Raw genomic sequence first — 15,489 nt, 5'->3', positions numbered from 1 at the left:
CTGTAATCCCAACACTTTGGGAGGCTGAGGCGGGCGCATCACCTGAGGTCAGCAGTGAGCCAAGATTGCGCCAGTGCACTCCGCCTGGGTGACAGAGCAAGACTCTGTCTCAAAAAAAAAAAAAAAAAAAAAAAAAAAAGAATGCTGAGACTATCAAAGATTTACTATATGTAGTAAACTAAGGCCATGAACTTGATATGTTATGCCTATCTTTAGAAAGGGTTGTCTACAAAATAAATGGTAGGTCTATTGATAAAATTTCACAGTAAGAGAAAAAAAAAGATACAATACAAATTGCAGACATCAACACTAGGAGCATAAAGAATAATAAGTGATCTGGCAAAAGGGTTACTCTTGAAGGTTTCCTAGGGAGAAGGTGACTCAGGCTATAAGGAACTAAGAAGAGCAGTAAGACAGGCAAGTTGAGGCTAATGAGAGACTTATTTACCTGGATTAAGCGGAAGGGAGGAAAGCTGATGATGAAATCAATGATTCTCAAATTCAACACAGTGAACTTCAAACTTCTTCTTAAGAGGCAGGATCTCACTATGCTGCCTAGGCTGGTTTTGAACTAATGGGCTTAAATGATCCTCCAGCCCCAGCCTCTGGAGTAGCTGAGAGTAGAGGCACACATCACAGTGCCCAGCTCATGAATTGTGTTACGAGAGATGTTTTATATCATAACCCGATACACAAGATATGTGTAGGGATATATGTAAACGCCACAAAAACACTGCAAAAAACACCTTTACCATACATGCTGACATTTTTTCTATCAGTTCATTTTTTATAAAATGCTGCTCATAATCCATCCACTATCCTAATTTCACAATCTACTATTGTATCACTACTCACAATTTGAAAAATATTGCTTTTAATGAATATAAAAACTACTTGAGAAACCTGTCTAACATGTAGATTCCCAGGTTTGACCTCTAGAAATTCAAGATCTGTAGGCTTGGGGAAGAAGCTAGAGATCTATAATTTTAACAAGCACCTCAGGTGATTCTGATACAAGTGATCAAGCCAACGGCACGGTGGCTCATACCTGTAATCCCAGCACTTTGGGAGGCCTGAGGCAGGTGGATCACCTGAGGTCAGGAGTTCGAGACAACATGGTGAAATCCCATCTCTACTGAAATACAAAAATTAGCTGGGTGTGGTGGTGCACACCTGTAATCCAAGCTACTTGGGAAGCTGAAGCAGGAGAATCACTTGAACCCAGGAGGTGGAGGTTGCAGTGAGTAGAGATTGCGCCATTGCACTCCAGCCTGGGTGACAAGAGTGAAACTCTGTCTCAAGAAAAAAAAAAAAAAAATTAGCTGGGTGTGGTGGCACACACCTGTAATCCCAGGTACTCAGGAGGCTGGGGCACAAGGATTGCTTGAACCTGGGAGGCAGAGGTTGCAGTGAACCAAGATCATGCCACTGCACTCCAGCCTGGTTGACAGAGTGATTGTCTCAAAAAAAAAAAAAAAAAAAAGTGATCAACCCAAAAACCGTGTCTTAAGAACCACTGTCTATTGAACTAATTTTATTTTGCTCCATTATATCAACAATGACTTAGTTTTTCTTTACAATTATTTTTCTCTATACACACACACACCTACCTGCACACACAAACATTTACACTTGTATATGCACAGGCTATTTCTAGAATGAATCATAAGAAATTGGTAACAGATGTATGTTTGAAACTCCAACTCAGTCTCTTACTGTGTGGCCTAACTCAAAATCTGAGTCTTAACTTGCTTCATCTATAAACTGGAGTAAGAGAAGTAACAGAGTATGAATACATGTATTCTCTTAAAAAATAGTTGCTATGGCCAGGCAGTGGCTCACGCCTGTAATCCCAGCACTTTGGGAGGCCAAGGCGGGCAGATAATTTGAGGTCAGGTATTCAAGACCAGCCTGGCCAATATGGTGAAACCCCATCTCTACTAAAAATACAAAAATTAGTTGGGTGTGGTGGTGCATGCCTGTAATCCCAGCTATTCGTAGGCTGGGGCAAGAGAATCACTTGAACCCAGGAGGTGGAGGTTGCAGAGAGCCAAGATTGCACCACTGCACTCCAGCCTGAACGAGTGAGACTCGGTCTCAAAAAAAAAAAAAAAATTAGGCTGGGCACAGTGGCTCACACCTGTAATCCCAGCACTTTGGGAGGCCAAGGCGGGCGGATCACGAGGTCAGCAGATCGAGACCATCCTGGCTAACATGGTGAAACCCCGCCTCTACTAAAAATACAAAAATTCAGCCAGGCATGGTGGCACATGCCTGTAGTCCCAGCTACTCGGGAGGCTGAGGCAGGAGAATCGCCTGAACCTAGAAGACGGAGGTTGCAGTGAGCTGAGAAAGCGCCATTGCACTCCAGCCTGGGTGACAGAGCGAAGCTTCGTCTCAAAAAAAAAAAAAAAAAAATTAGCCAGGCATGGTGGAGTGCTCCTGTAATCACAGTTACTTGGGAAGCTGAGGCAGGAGAATAGCCTGAACCCAGGAAGCAGAGGTTGCAGTGGGCCGAGATTGTGCCACTGCACTCCAGGCTGTGCATCAGAGCAAGACTCTGCCTCAAAAAAAAAAAAAAAAAGAAAATACAGTCATTCATATGATGGAATATTATGTATGAACCTTTTCAAAGAAATAGAGTTACTTAGAGCTATATTATATGTACTGTTAATAAAGATCTTCAAAAATGTAGAATTAATTCCTTAATAACTTAAAGATCAAATTACCATATAATCCAGCAATTTTATTTTGGATATATATCCAAAAGAACCAAAAAGAGGCATTAAAAAAACTGGTACATGAATGTTCACAGTAGCACTAGTTACAATAGTAAAAAAGTGCAACCTGATATCCATTAACCGATAAATGGTTAAATAAAATGTGGTATATCCATACCAAGAAACATTAGCCACAAAAATGAATGATGCACCGACACATGCCACAATATGTATGTACCTTGAAAACATTATGCGAAGTGACACAAAAGTCACATACCATCTGATTCCATTTATATAAAATAGCTAGTAGAGGAAAATCCACAGAACAGACAGATTAGAAGTTGCCAGAACCTGGGAGAAAGGAAAATGGAGAGTAATTGCTCAATGTGTACAGAGCTTCTTTTTGGGGTGGTGAAATGCTGGAAATTAGTGGTAATAGTTGCACAACATTGTGAATAAGTACCTAAAGTCACCAATGGTAAATTTTATGTTATATGTATTTGAGCATAATAAAAAGATAAAAAGATTTAAACATATATACTGTTATATGTAAAAAACAAGTGCAAAATCAATTCCCTCAGTCTGACTCCTGAAGCAACTACTCTCTCTATAGTTTCTTTTTTTTTTTTTTTTGAGACGGAGTTTCACTCTTGTTGCCCAGGCTGGAGTGCAGTGGCACAATCTCAGCTCACTGCAACCTCCGCTTACCGGGTTCAAGTGATCTTCCTGCCTCAGCCTCCTGAGTAGCTGGGATTACAAGTACCCACCAACACGCCTGGCTAATTTTCTGTAGTTTTAGTAGAGATGGGGTTCCACCATGTTGGCCAGGCTGGTCCTGAACTCCTGACCTCAGGTGATCCACTCGCCTCAGCCTCTCAAAGTGCTGGGATTACAGGCATGGGCCACCGCGCCCAACGTCTTAACAGTTTCTTAGTATTTCTCTAGATTGTCTGTATATACACAAGCATAACTGTATATGTATGTATGTATGTATCTGTATGTAAACTTTCATGCTCATATGTATATATGTATATCCCTCCCCAAAATGTTATAGTAGTTATTTAAAAAGACATCAGATGATCAGTCAGCTGCAATCATCTATGTGTGTTACGATGGGGCATTACTAAAATTTCCAAATGAGCTTTAATTCCCCAAATTATTAATGTACTTCTCCATATCACAGAATATATTCATGAGAAGTCAGTTAACATTACATTTAAAATTACTTCATCTAAGGATGGGCACAGTGGCTCATGCCTGTAATCCCAGCATTTTGGGAGGCCGAGGAGGGAGGATGGCTTGAACCCAGGAGTTCAAGACCAGCCTTGGCAACAAAGGGGGACCCTGCCTCTACAAAAAATTAACAAATTAGGGCCAGGCGCAGTGGCTCACACCTGTAATCCCAGCACTTTGGGAGGCTGAGTGGAGAGATCACGAGGTCAGCAGATCGAGACCATCCTGGCTAAAACGGTGAAACCCTGTCTCTACTGAAAACACAAAAAATTAGCCGGGCGTGGTGGCGGGCACCTGTAGTCCCAGATACTCGGGAGGCTGAGGCAGGAGAATAACTTGAAGCCAGGAGGCAGAGGTTGCAGTGAGCCGAGATTATGCCACTGCACTCCAGCCTGGGCAAAAGTGCAAAACTCTGTCTCAAAAAAAAAAAAAAAAAAATTTGGTGTGGCACATGCCTGTGGTCCCAGCTACTTGGGAGGCTGAGATGGGAGAATCACTTGAGCCTGGTAGGTCAAGGCTTCGGTGAGCCATGATTCTGCCACTGCCCTCCATCCTGGGCAACAGAGTGAGACATTGTCTAAAAAAAAATAAACAAATAAATAAAATTACTTCATCTAATAGTAATTAAATTAAATGCTATCAGAAATATACAACCAAGCTGGGTATGGTGACATGCACCTGTAGTCCCAGATACTTTTGAGGCTGAGGTAGGAGTACTGCTTAAGGCTAGGAGTTTAACACCGCCCAGGGCAAGAGAGCAAGACCCTGTCTCTGCAAAAATGAAAATAAATTAGCCAGGCATGGTGGCACATGCCTGTAGTCCAAGCTACTTAGGAGGCTGAGGTGGTAGGATCGCTTGAACCCAGGAGTTTGAGGTTATAATGAGCTATGATGGCACCCCTGCACTCCAGCTTGGACCACAGAGCAAGACCTTGTCTCTTTTAAAAAAAAAAAAAAAGTACAACCACAATTAATAAGGGGAACAAGAATGAAAGTTACCCCAAGATGATATACACTCATTCAACATTCAACAGATAACTACTGACTCCTTACTTGGTGGCAAGCACCATATACTACACATCTATTCCAAGGATTCTAGTCTTTCAATTATCTGAAGTAATAACTATTGATGGTTAATGAGATACACAGGAAGGAACAATTTCTTCAGGTCCTACGTGGTCTCACAACCTCTAGAGTCCATATACTAAAGAGTCTCCTAAAGTGATTTAGAAAAGTTAGGAAGTCCCTTAAGAACTTTAGTACCTGAAAATCACAGGTACAAGAGAATATCCAGTTCCCCAAAGAACTTCTACATGAGACCTATAAAAAAGATCCTTAAAGCAACTATGGTACTCTTTCCCGAGAAGGAAAATGAACTCATTGTATCCTACAGGCAGCCAAAGGCTTACTAAAACTTTTACATCTAACTTTTACAACTGATAGGTATAATTTCAACTTTTCTGACTACATTCCTTAGTTTATTAAGGCTTGTGATACTGTATGTCTTTATATATTATTTGGAAAATATTGTCAAGGAATAAAGGGGACCTAAGGAAAGGCAAAGGGAAGCCAAATAACTATAGCATGTTATAATCTGACCTTACCCATAACTAGGTAGAAAAGCTTTGGGAATGTTTATTCTAGTTTAGTGGCCTTTTTTCTTTTTTTTTGGATCATGCATCCTTGGTAAAATATTTTCAACCCCACATCCCCAAATATGGTATTTACCTACATAAATATGTCTATACTAATATGTTATGTACATTGTAAAATACATGCAAATTTTTAAATTAAAAAACGAGATAGGGCAGGGTGCAGTGGCTCATGACTGTAATCCTAGTACTCTGGGAGGCTGAGGCGGGCAGATCACTTGAGTCCAGGAGTTCAAAACCAGTCTGGGCAATAAGGCAAATCCCGTTTCTACTACAAATACAAAAATTAGCCAGGCATGGTGGTGCATGCCTGTAGTTCCAGCTATTTGGGAGGCAGAGGTGAAAGGATAGCTTGAGCTGGGGAAGTGGAGGTTCCAGTGAGCTGAATCATGCCACTGCACTCACACCTGGGTGACAGAGTGAAACCCCGACTCAAAAAAAAAAAAAGAGAGATAGAAAATTTAGTATTTCAAATGTTATTGATGTAGAAAATCTTTTTATTATTAAAATTTATTTTAACAATGTATTTTTAGTGCAATGAATGTAAACTGAAATTTTTTCTTTCTTTTTTTTTCTTTTCTTTCCTTTTTTTTTTTTTTTTCAGAGACAGGGTCTCGATATGTTGCCCAGGCTGGAGTATGGTGGCTATTCACAATCACAATCCTAGTGCACTGCAGCCTTGAACACCTGGGCTGAAGTAATCCTTCTGCCTCAGCCTCCCACATAGCTGGGACTACAGTCATGAGCCACCACACCCAGCTAAAATTTTTTTTCTTATTCTTGGTTTAGCACTTTGCTATATACCAAGAGGTAGGTATTATTTCTACTTTATAGATGAGAAAACTGAAGTTTGCGAGATTATATAATCTGACAAATGTCAGCACTATCATTGCAGAGCAGGGATGGAAACTTCTATCTGTGGAACTCTAAAGCCAATGCTCTTAACCAATACATTCTAAAAAAAAGAGGCAATCAGAGATAAATTTATTTTGAGGTATAAGTCAAAAACAAAGAATAACTCCTTCTGACCAATCTGAATAAATCTGAATTATTTGCTCATTTGATTCCTATTAATATAATCAGTTAAAATCCCTGAATGACTTTGGGTAAGTCATTTAACTTATTTCAATCTTAGTTTCCCAATATGTAAAATGAGAGACTTGGACAAGGTGATCTTTAAGGTGCTTTTCAGCATTAACATTCTAGGAGTCAAAAATGAAGAGCTAATAAGGCAAACATCTTTAAGCAGAATAAACAGACCTTTGCTGATCTCCACATTAGGAAGGTTGAAGATTTCAAGGTCCATCGTGGCTCCTTTAGTCCCTTCTGAGAGGTCTAAAAGGACCAGCCTGTCTGCAATGCCCTGTACAGTAAGAGAAAGAACATTACACTGAACATGGCCAGAGACTCAATTTAAATTCATTCAACAATGAGGACCAAAGGACAATAAACAGGCCTCCTACACTGTCTTTTAGTGTTAAGAAGAATAAGTAACACAGTAGCAGTAAAAGTGACATGCAAGCAAGAAATTATTAACTGTGGCCAGGCTTGATGGCCTATAATCCCAGCACTTTGGGAGGCCAAGGCGGGTGGATCACCTGAGGTCAGGAGTTCAAGACCAGCCTGGCCAACATGGCGAAACCCCGTCTCTACTAAAAATACAAAAACCAGCCGAGCATGGTGGCATATGCTTATAATCCCAGCTACTCAGGAGGCTGAGGCAGGAGAACTGCTTGAACCCAGGACGAAGAGATTGCAGTGAGCCAAGATCGTGTCACTGCACTCCAGCCTGGGCAACAGAGCGAGACTCTATCTCAAAAAAAAAAAAAAAAAAAAAAAGAAATTACGAACTTCAATAAGTAATCCTGTAGGCTTGACTACTAAAAGTTCTAACAGGGCTTAACTCACCAGTCACAGATTGCAGGTTTCTTTTGAGACGGAGTTTCACTCGTCGCCCAGGCTGGAGTGCAATGGTATGATCTCGGCTCACTGCCTCCTAGGTTCAAGTGATTTTCCTGCCTCAGCCTCCCAAGTAGATGGGATTACAGGCATGTACCACCATGCCCAGCTAATTTTGTATTTTTAGTAGAAACGGGGTATCACCATATTGACCAGGCTGGTCATGAACTCCTGACCTCAGGTGATGCCCTTGCCTTGGTCTCCCAAAGTGCTGGAAGTACAGGTGTGAGCCACTGCGCCCGACTCTGCAGGTTTTCTTTTCTTTTTTCTTTTTTTTTTTTTTTGAGGAGGAGTCTTGCTCTGTCACCCAGGCTGGAGTGCAGTAGCACGAGCTCAGCACTGTAACCTCCACCTCCCAGGTTCAAGCAATTCTTCTGCCTCAGCCACCTGAGTAGCTGGGATTACAGGCACGTGCCATCACACCTGGCTAATTTTTTACATTTTTGGTAGAGATGGGGTTTCACCATGTTGGCTAGGCTGGTTTTGAACTCCTGACCTCAAGTGATCTGCCTGCCTCGTCCTCTCAAAGTGCTGGGATTATAGGCATGAGCCACTATGCCTGGCCCCTGCAGGTTTCTTTTAATGGGATGAGTTAATAAAGATGACTTGGTGCACTCAATACTTCTGCTATTGCTCTTAATTTATGTTTTCATTTTGATGTTATTTTCATTCCGAAAGAGCTTTTGGGTTTATTTGGGTGTCTTATTTATAGCAGAAAAGTTAAAAAATAATGCCAGCTTTTTCTTTTTTTTTTTTTGAGACGGAGTCTCACTCTGTCGCCCAGGCTCAAGTACAGTGGTGCGATCTTGGCTTACTGCAAGCTCTGCCTCGTGGGTTCACGCCATTCTCCTGCCTCAGCCTCCAGAGTAGCTGGGATTACAGGCGCTTGCCACCATGCCCAGCTAAATTTTTTTTGTATTTTTAGTAGAGATGGGGTTTCACCATGTTAGTCAGGATGGTCTCGATCTCCTGACCTCGTGATCTGCCTGCCTTGGCCTCCCAAAGTGCTGGCATTACAGGCGTGAGCCACCGTGCCTGGCCAGCTTTTTCTTAAAAAAAAAAAAAAAGTATAATAGCTATAAAATCTAAAATCAAATCCTATTATCATGCAGTACTCTCCCCAGAGATCTCATGGAAAATACTCCACATGTCTCTAAATAGGATGGCACAGTGGGCAGACTGTAAATAACAGCATAGAAATTCCTAAAAATCAGTTTACCTTTATGGAAGGTCTTTCTCCAAAGTACTAGGAGACTTGAGGATATCTCCTATTTTAGGATTCATGAGCAAAAGTACCCAAAGATCTACCAGACTATCAGGCAGAAAGTATGATGGTTAAGAAAACAACCCTGGCTGGGCATGGTGGTTGACACCTGTAATCCCAGCACTTTGGAAGGACAGATGGGCATAGGTTTGAGCCCAGGAGTTTCAGACCAGCCTGGGCAGCATGGCAAAACCCTATCTCCACACACACAAACACACACACACAAAGAAAGAAAATAACCCTGCTACACTATGGATTAGCTATGCGACACCAGGACAGTCACTGAATTCGGCCTTACTTTATGTGGTTATAAGGATTAATTATGTGACACAGGGCTTACATATAGTAATCCCCTCTAAAACATAGTTATTAATTTTATGCTAACTATACCCATAAGGAAAATGCAAAGAAAACTATGAGTTACTATTTTCATTTATAAGGCACAAAAAAATCCAAAAGTTTAGCAGAAGTTGTGGGAAAATAAGTATTCTTACATATTATGGGTATGGCAATAAACTGGTATAATTAATAAAAGATAATTGACAATTTTCTATCAAAAATTTAAAACATTAACTCCTTTAATCCATCGATTCATTTATAGAAATCATCCTACAAATTTATCAGTACATGCGTAAAAGAATACAATATTAAGGATATTCACAAGACTAGGAACAACAAAATGTTCATCAGTAACAACAATGAGACAATATAATACAGTGGTTTATAGCAGAGATTGAAAAAGCTTTAATATATCACCATGTAATCAATCAGTGAAGCATATATTATCACCAGGGATTTTATTAAAATGCAGATTTTGGCCAGGCATGGTGGCTTAGCCCTGGAATCTGAGCACTTTGGGAAGCCAAGGCAGGTGGATTGCCTGAGCTCAGGAGTTCGAGAGCCCCCTAGCCAACATGGTGAAACCCTGTCTCTAATACAAAAATTAGCCGGGCATGGTGGCACGTGCTTGTAGTCCCAACTACTCGGGAGGCTGAGGCAGGAGAATCTCTTGAACCCGGGAGGTGGAGGTTACAGTGAGTGGAGATCATGCCACTGTACTCCAGCCTGGGACAGAGTGGGACTCCATCTCAATTAAAAAAAAAAAAAAAAAAAATGCAGATTTTGTTTCAGTAGGTCTGGGAAGGGGCCTGGATTATGCATTGCTAGCAAGAACTCAGGTGGTACCAATGCTGCTAGTTTGAAAGCCACACTTTGAGTAGTAAGGCTCTATAATACAGGCTCTGATAAACAGATTACTTGGTCTTTAAGTTCTTGCTTCGGCCGGGCGCGGTGGCTCAAGCCTGTAATCCCAGCACTTTGGGAGGCCGAGGCGGGCGGATCACAAGGTCAGGAGATCGAGACCACAGTGAAACCCCGTCTCTACTAAAAATACAAAAAATTAGCCGGGCGCGGTGGCGGGCGCCTGTAGTCCCAGCTACTCAGGAGGCTGAGGCAGGAGAATGGCGGGAACCCGGGAGGCGGAGCTTGCAGTGAGCCGAGATCGCACCACTGCACTCCAGCCTGGGCAACAGCGTGAGACTCCGTCTCAAAAAAAAAAAAAAAAAAAAAAAAAAAAAAAAAGTTCTTGCTTCATCATTTATTAACAGTGTGATTTGGAGCAACTTGGGTAACCTCCTTATGCCTTTGTTTCTTCATTTGTAAAACGGCAGTAATAACAGTACCTAAACAAAGGGTTGTTATAAAAATGAGTCAAGTGGGCCAGGTATGGTGGCTCATGCCTGTAACCCCAGCACTTTGGGAGGCCGAGGTGAGTCTGGATCACCTGAGGTCAGGAGTTCCAGACCAGCCTAGCCAACACAGTGAAATCCCATCTCTACTAAAAGTACAAAAATTAACCGGGCATGGTGGCACATACCTGTAATCCCAGCTACTTGGGAGGCTGAGGTGGGAGAATCGCTTGAACCCAGGAGGCAGAGGTTGTGGTGAGTCAAGATCACACCACTAGCCGGGCACAGTGGCTCACGCTTGTAATCCCAGCACTTTGGGAGGCTGAGGCAGGTAGATTCCCTGAGGTCAGGAGCTCAAGACCAGCCTGGCCAACATGGTGAAACCCCGTCTCTACTAAAAATACAAAAATTAGCCAGGTGTGGTAATGGGCGCCTGTAATCCCAGGGTAAGGCAAGAGAATCACTCGAACCCAGGAGGCTGAGGTTGCAGTGAGCTGAGATCGTGCCACTGCAATCCAGCGTAGGCAACAGGGAGAGACTTCGTCTCAAAAAAAAAAAAAAAAAAAAAGATTGCACCACTGCACTCCAGCCTGGGTAACAGAGCGAAACTCCATCTCAAGAAAAAACAAAAAGAGTCAAATGTTTAGACAAGTGTCTGTTACCTAATAAGCATTCTGTAAAGGTTAGTTACTGCTGCTACCACCACTTTTGTTGCCACTATTATGAGTGCTATCACTGTTGCAGTCATAATAGTGGCTTATGCATATTGTACTTTGTATCAAAATATTGATGTTTAAAAAGAAAAACAGAATTTTTTTTTTTTTTTTTTTTTTTTTGAGACGGAGTCTCGCTCTGTCGCCCAGGCTGGAGTGCAGTGGCCGGATCTCAGCTCACTGCAAGCTCCGCCTCCCAGGTTCACGCCATTCTCCTGCCTCAGCCTCCCGAGTAGCTGGGACTACAGGCGCCCGCCACCTCGCCCGGCTAGTTTTTTTGTATTTTGTAGTAGAGACGGGGTTTCACCGTGTTAGCCAGGATGGTCTCGATCTCCTGACCTCGTGATCCGCCCGTCTCGGCCTCCCAAAGTGCTGGGATTACAGGCTTGAGCCACCGCGCCCGGCCCGAAAAACAGAATTTTTTTTTTGAGACAGGGTCTCACTGTATTGCCCAGGCCAGAGTGCAGCAGCACAATCACAGTTCACTGCAGCCTCAACCTCCCAGGCTCAAGTAATCCTCAGCCACCCAAGTTGCTGGGACTACCAGTGTGCACCACCACACCTGGCTAATTTTTAATTTTTGTAGGCTGGGTGCAGTGGCTCACACCTGTAATCCCAGCACTTTGGGAGGCTGAGGCAGGCAGATCACCTGAGGTCAAGAGTTCAAGACCAGCCTGCCCAACATAGTGAAACCCCCTCTCTACTAAAAATGCAAAAATTAGCTGGGTATAGTGGCACGTGCCTGTAATCCCAGTTACTCAGGAGGCTGAGGTAGAAGCATCGCTTGAACCCGGGATATGGAGGTTGCAGTGAGCTGAGATCATGCTACTGCACTCCAGCCTGGAAGACAGAGTGAGACTCCATCTCCAAAAAAAAAAAAAAAAAAAAAAAAAATTTATAGAAATGGGGATCTCGCTGTGTTGCCCAGGCTGGTCTCAAACTCCTGGGCTCAAGTGATTCTCCTGCTATGGCCTCCCAAAGTGCTGGTAGTATAGGTGTAAGCCACCGGGCCCAGCCCAAAAATGGCAAATTTTCCACCCAGACAATTCACAGACAAATAATGACAGTGAGATTCTTCTAACAGTTTAAAAACATGGCCAGAAGCAATGAGTCAGGCCTGTAATCCCAGCACTTTGGGAGGCCAAGGCAGGAAGATAGTCTAAACCAGGGGTTCAAGACCAATCTAGACAACACAGGGAGACCTATCTCTACAAAAAAATTAAAAATTACCTAGGTGTAGTGGCACACCCCTGTGGTCCCAGCTACTCAGGAAGCTGAGGTGGAAGATCTCTTAAGCCCAGGAGATAGAGACTACAGTGAGCCATGATCACACCAGTGCACTCCAACCTGGGCAACAGAGAGAATCCTGGTCTCAAAAACAAAAACGAAAAACCATGATTTTCTACAAATAATTACAAATAAATAAAACTTAGTATTGTTAGGGATGTAAAAAATCGGTTGATGTGCATGTTATTAGCAGCATAAATTAGCTCTGCCTTTCCGAAGAGCGATCTGGCACTATGTCATAAGTGCTATAAAAACCATTCATGCCCTCTGACTCACTAGTACTATTTTTTAAAATTATGTACAACCAGGCTGAGTGCAGTGGGGCATGCTTGTACTCCCAGCACTTTGGGAGGCTGAGGCAAGAGGATTGCTTGAGCCCAGAAATTCAAGACCAGCCTGGGAAACATGGCAAAACCCTGTCTCTACAAAAAATACAAGAATTAGTGGGGATGGTGGCTGGCGCCTATAGGCCCAGCTATTTGGAAGGCTGAGGTGGGAGGATGGCTTGAGCTGGGGAGGCGGAAGGTGCAGTAAGCTGAGATTGCACCACTGCATTCCAGCCTGTGCGACAGAACATGACCCTGTCTAAATAAAAAAATAAATAAATAAATAAAATAAAATAAAATAAAATAAAATAAAATAAAATAATGTATGACCAAATAAAAATGCAGAGGAAAAAATAAGCAACTTGAAATGTTTATAGAAGCATTTATTTAGGGACAAAAGACTGAATACAACTCAAATTCTAATTAAGAGGTAATAGCAGGCCGGGTGCGGTGGCTCAAGCCTGTAATCCCAGCACTTTGGGAGGCCGAGACGGGCGGATCACGAGGTCAGGAGATCAAGACCATCCTGGCTAACGCGGTGAAACCCCGTCTCTACTAAAAAATACAAAAAACTAGCCGGGCGAGGTGGCAGGTGCCTGTAGTCCCAGCTACTCGGGAGGCTGAGGCAGGAGAATGGCATAAACCCGGGAGGCGGAGCTTGCAGTGAGCTGAGATCCGGTCACTGCACTCTAGCCTGGGCGACAGAGCAAGACTCCATCTCAAAAAAAAAAAAAAAAAAAAAAAAGGTAATAGCAGGCCAGGTACGGTGGCTCACACTTGTATCCCAGCACTTTGGGAGGCCAGGGCAGGTGGATCACTTGAGGTCAGGAGTTCGAGATCAGCCTGGCCAACATGGCAAAACGCCATCTCTGCTAAAAATACAAAAATTATCTGGGCGTCGTGGCGCATGCCTGTAGTCCCAGCTACTCCGGAGGCTGAGGCAGGAGAATCGCTTGAACCCAGGAGGTAGAGGCTGTGGTGAGCCAAGATCGTACCACTACACTCCAACCTGGGCGACAGAGCAAGACTCCACCTCAAAAAAAAAAAAAGGGGGTAATAGTGTATTATAGCGTATTCAAATGGAGGGTGAAAAAAATAAAACTATAGTATGCCAAAAGTTGGCATATTTAATTCTGAGCAGACACCTTTTAAGATATTCTAACTCCATGGATATAATTTATTTGCTCAAGTAGAACCCACCTCCAAGACATATGTGAGTCTTAAATGGAAAGGGAAGAATTTAGATGGTAAAACAATCCAATATATACAGAAAAGAAAAACTAATGCCAGCCACCAAATAAATATATAGAGGGACAGCTATTCTATTCAGGGCTACATCTCTCAAATGACAAAAGACATGCTGTTATCATGATACTGGGCTCTGGAGGGAGGCAGGCAGGTCTTTTGAACCTCTCTGGAAAGGAATTTAAGCCTTTCTGCAAACAATTTATGCAAAGACTAGTGAAAAGGACTGATGAAAAAATAAACCCTAAACTAGTATAACATATCAACTCAGAAACTATGATCCTAAAAGAAAGTAATTATATAAGAAAAGGCAATCTTTTTTTTTAAAAAAAGCTAATTTTAGGAAGAGCTGAAATTATTATATTAAATAAGAGTTTAATTAAAATGGCATGATTCAGAAAATACAAAAGAATTTGTGACTAAGTCATATGAATGTCAAGTTGAGGTTTCCCTTGGATGAGGATAAGCCCATTGTTCAAATCACTTTTTCTAAGCCTAACTACTAATTAAGAGGCAACATCACTTATGAAAGCTTTCAGCTATTTTTTTTTGTCAACTTACTAAATATATTTTAAGCCAAAATAAGGTTTTCCCACATGACAAAATGAAGGCATTTTTTGGTGTGTAAAACATAACCTGCCTAGAAGTGTGGCACTATGATAGATGTCTTTATAAGCACTATGTTTACATACCTTTGCTGAAATTGCTAATGTGCAGGCAATACCCAGCTCTCCACCTCCAACCACAGTAACTTTATTGACTGTTTTATTCTCATGATTTGCCCAGCTCTTTGAATTTATACCTGAAACACCTAGAAAGAAAAGTGAATTATCCTGAGAATTCAAAAATATCAACAATTTTTTTAGGATCTTTTAAAAAAATATATAGCAGGCTTCATAGCTTAGAGAGAAAATATGGTGCTACTCCATAATGGGCAAAAAATACTACTGAACAAATGAATGCAAGGAAGACAGACGTCTTCTATTAAATATTCCACTAAATAGAAATTATCCTTCTAAAGAGAACGTATCTTTGTAAACACTTTTAAAATATATAAGACTCTAAAAAAGTAGGATTTCCATAATTCTGAAAAATATTCCAACTCATTACTCTGGTCTACAATAAAAAAATATGTCTAACACCTTACCAAAATGTTTCAAACATAGGTATTTGCTTTCATCCTTAATGAGAATCAAGAAGCATAGATATTCTGGTCCAATATACTGAATAAGCCAACAAGCTACATATACATATCATGAAAAAAGGTTTGGGATCATTAACATATGTCAAGTGGTTTTGAACATTTAGAATTGTTTTATCTGCTTAACACTAATTCTTTACACTTTTAGAAACCTGGCCAGGCACGGTGGCTCATGCCTGTAATCCCTGAACTTTGGGAAGC

The 15,489-nt window shown here is 41.8% G+C and overlaps 1 protein-coding gene across 7 annotated transcripts in view; it reads right to left on the bottom strand.

Moving 5' to 3' along the window:
* Nucleotides 1–15,489, bottom strand: part of LOC105486987 (UEV and lactate/malate dehyrogenase domains) — a 72,249-nt gene that overhangs the window by 25,757 nt on the left and 31,003 nt on the right. For all 7 annotated transcript variants that reach the window (XM_024794489.2, XM_011750215.3, XM_011750216.3 and 4 more), the window contains 2 exons: nucleotides 14,780–14,898; nucleotides 6,866–6,968 (listed from right to left, as the gene is read on the bottom strand). In XM_024794489.2, the coding sequence (XP_024650257.1) occupies nucleotides 6,866–6,968; nucleotides 14,780–14,898 (222 nt within the window). The remainder of the gene's footprint in view (nucleotides 1–6,865; nucleotides 6,969–14,779; nucleotides 14,899–15,489) is intronic.

Source organism: Macaca nemestrina, chromosome 12, assembly GCF_043159975.1.
Source record: "Macaca nemestrina isolate mMacNem1 chromosome 12, mMacNem.hap1, whole genome shotgun sequence".
Lineage (NCBI taxonomy): Eukaryota > Metazoa > Chordata > Mammalia > Primates > Cercopithecidae > Macaca > Macaca nemestrina.
Note: the sequence above shows the minus strand (reverse complement) of the source record. Positions and strands in the feature narration are given on the sequence as shown.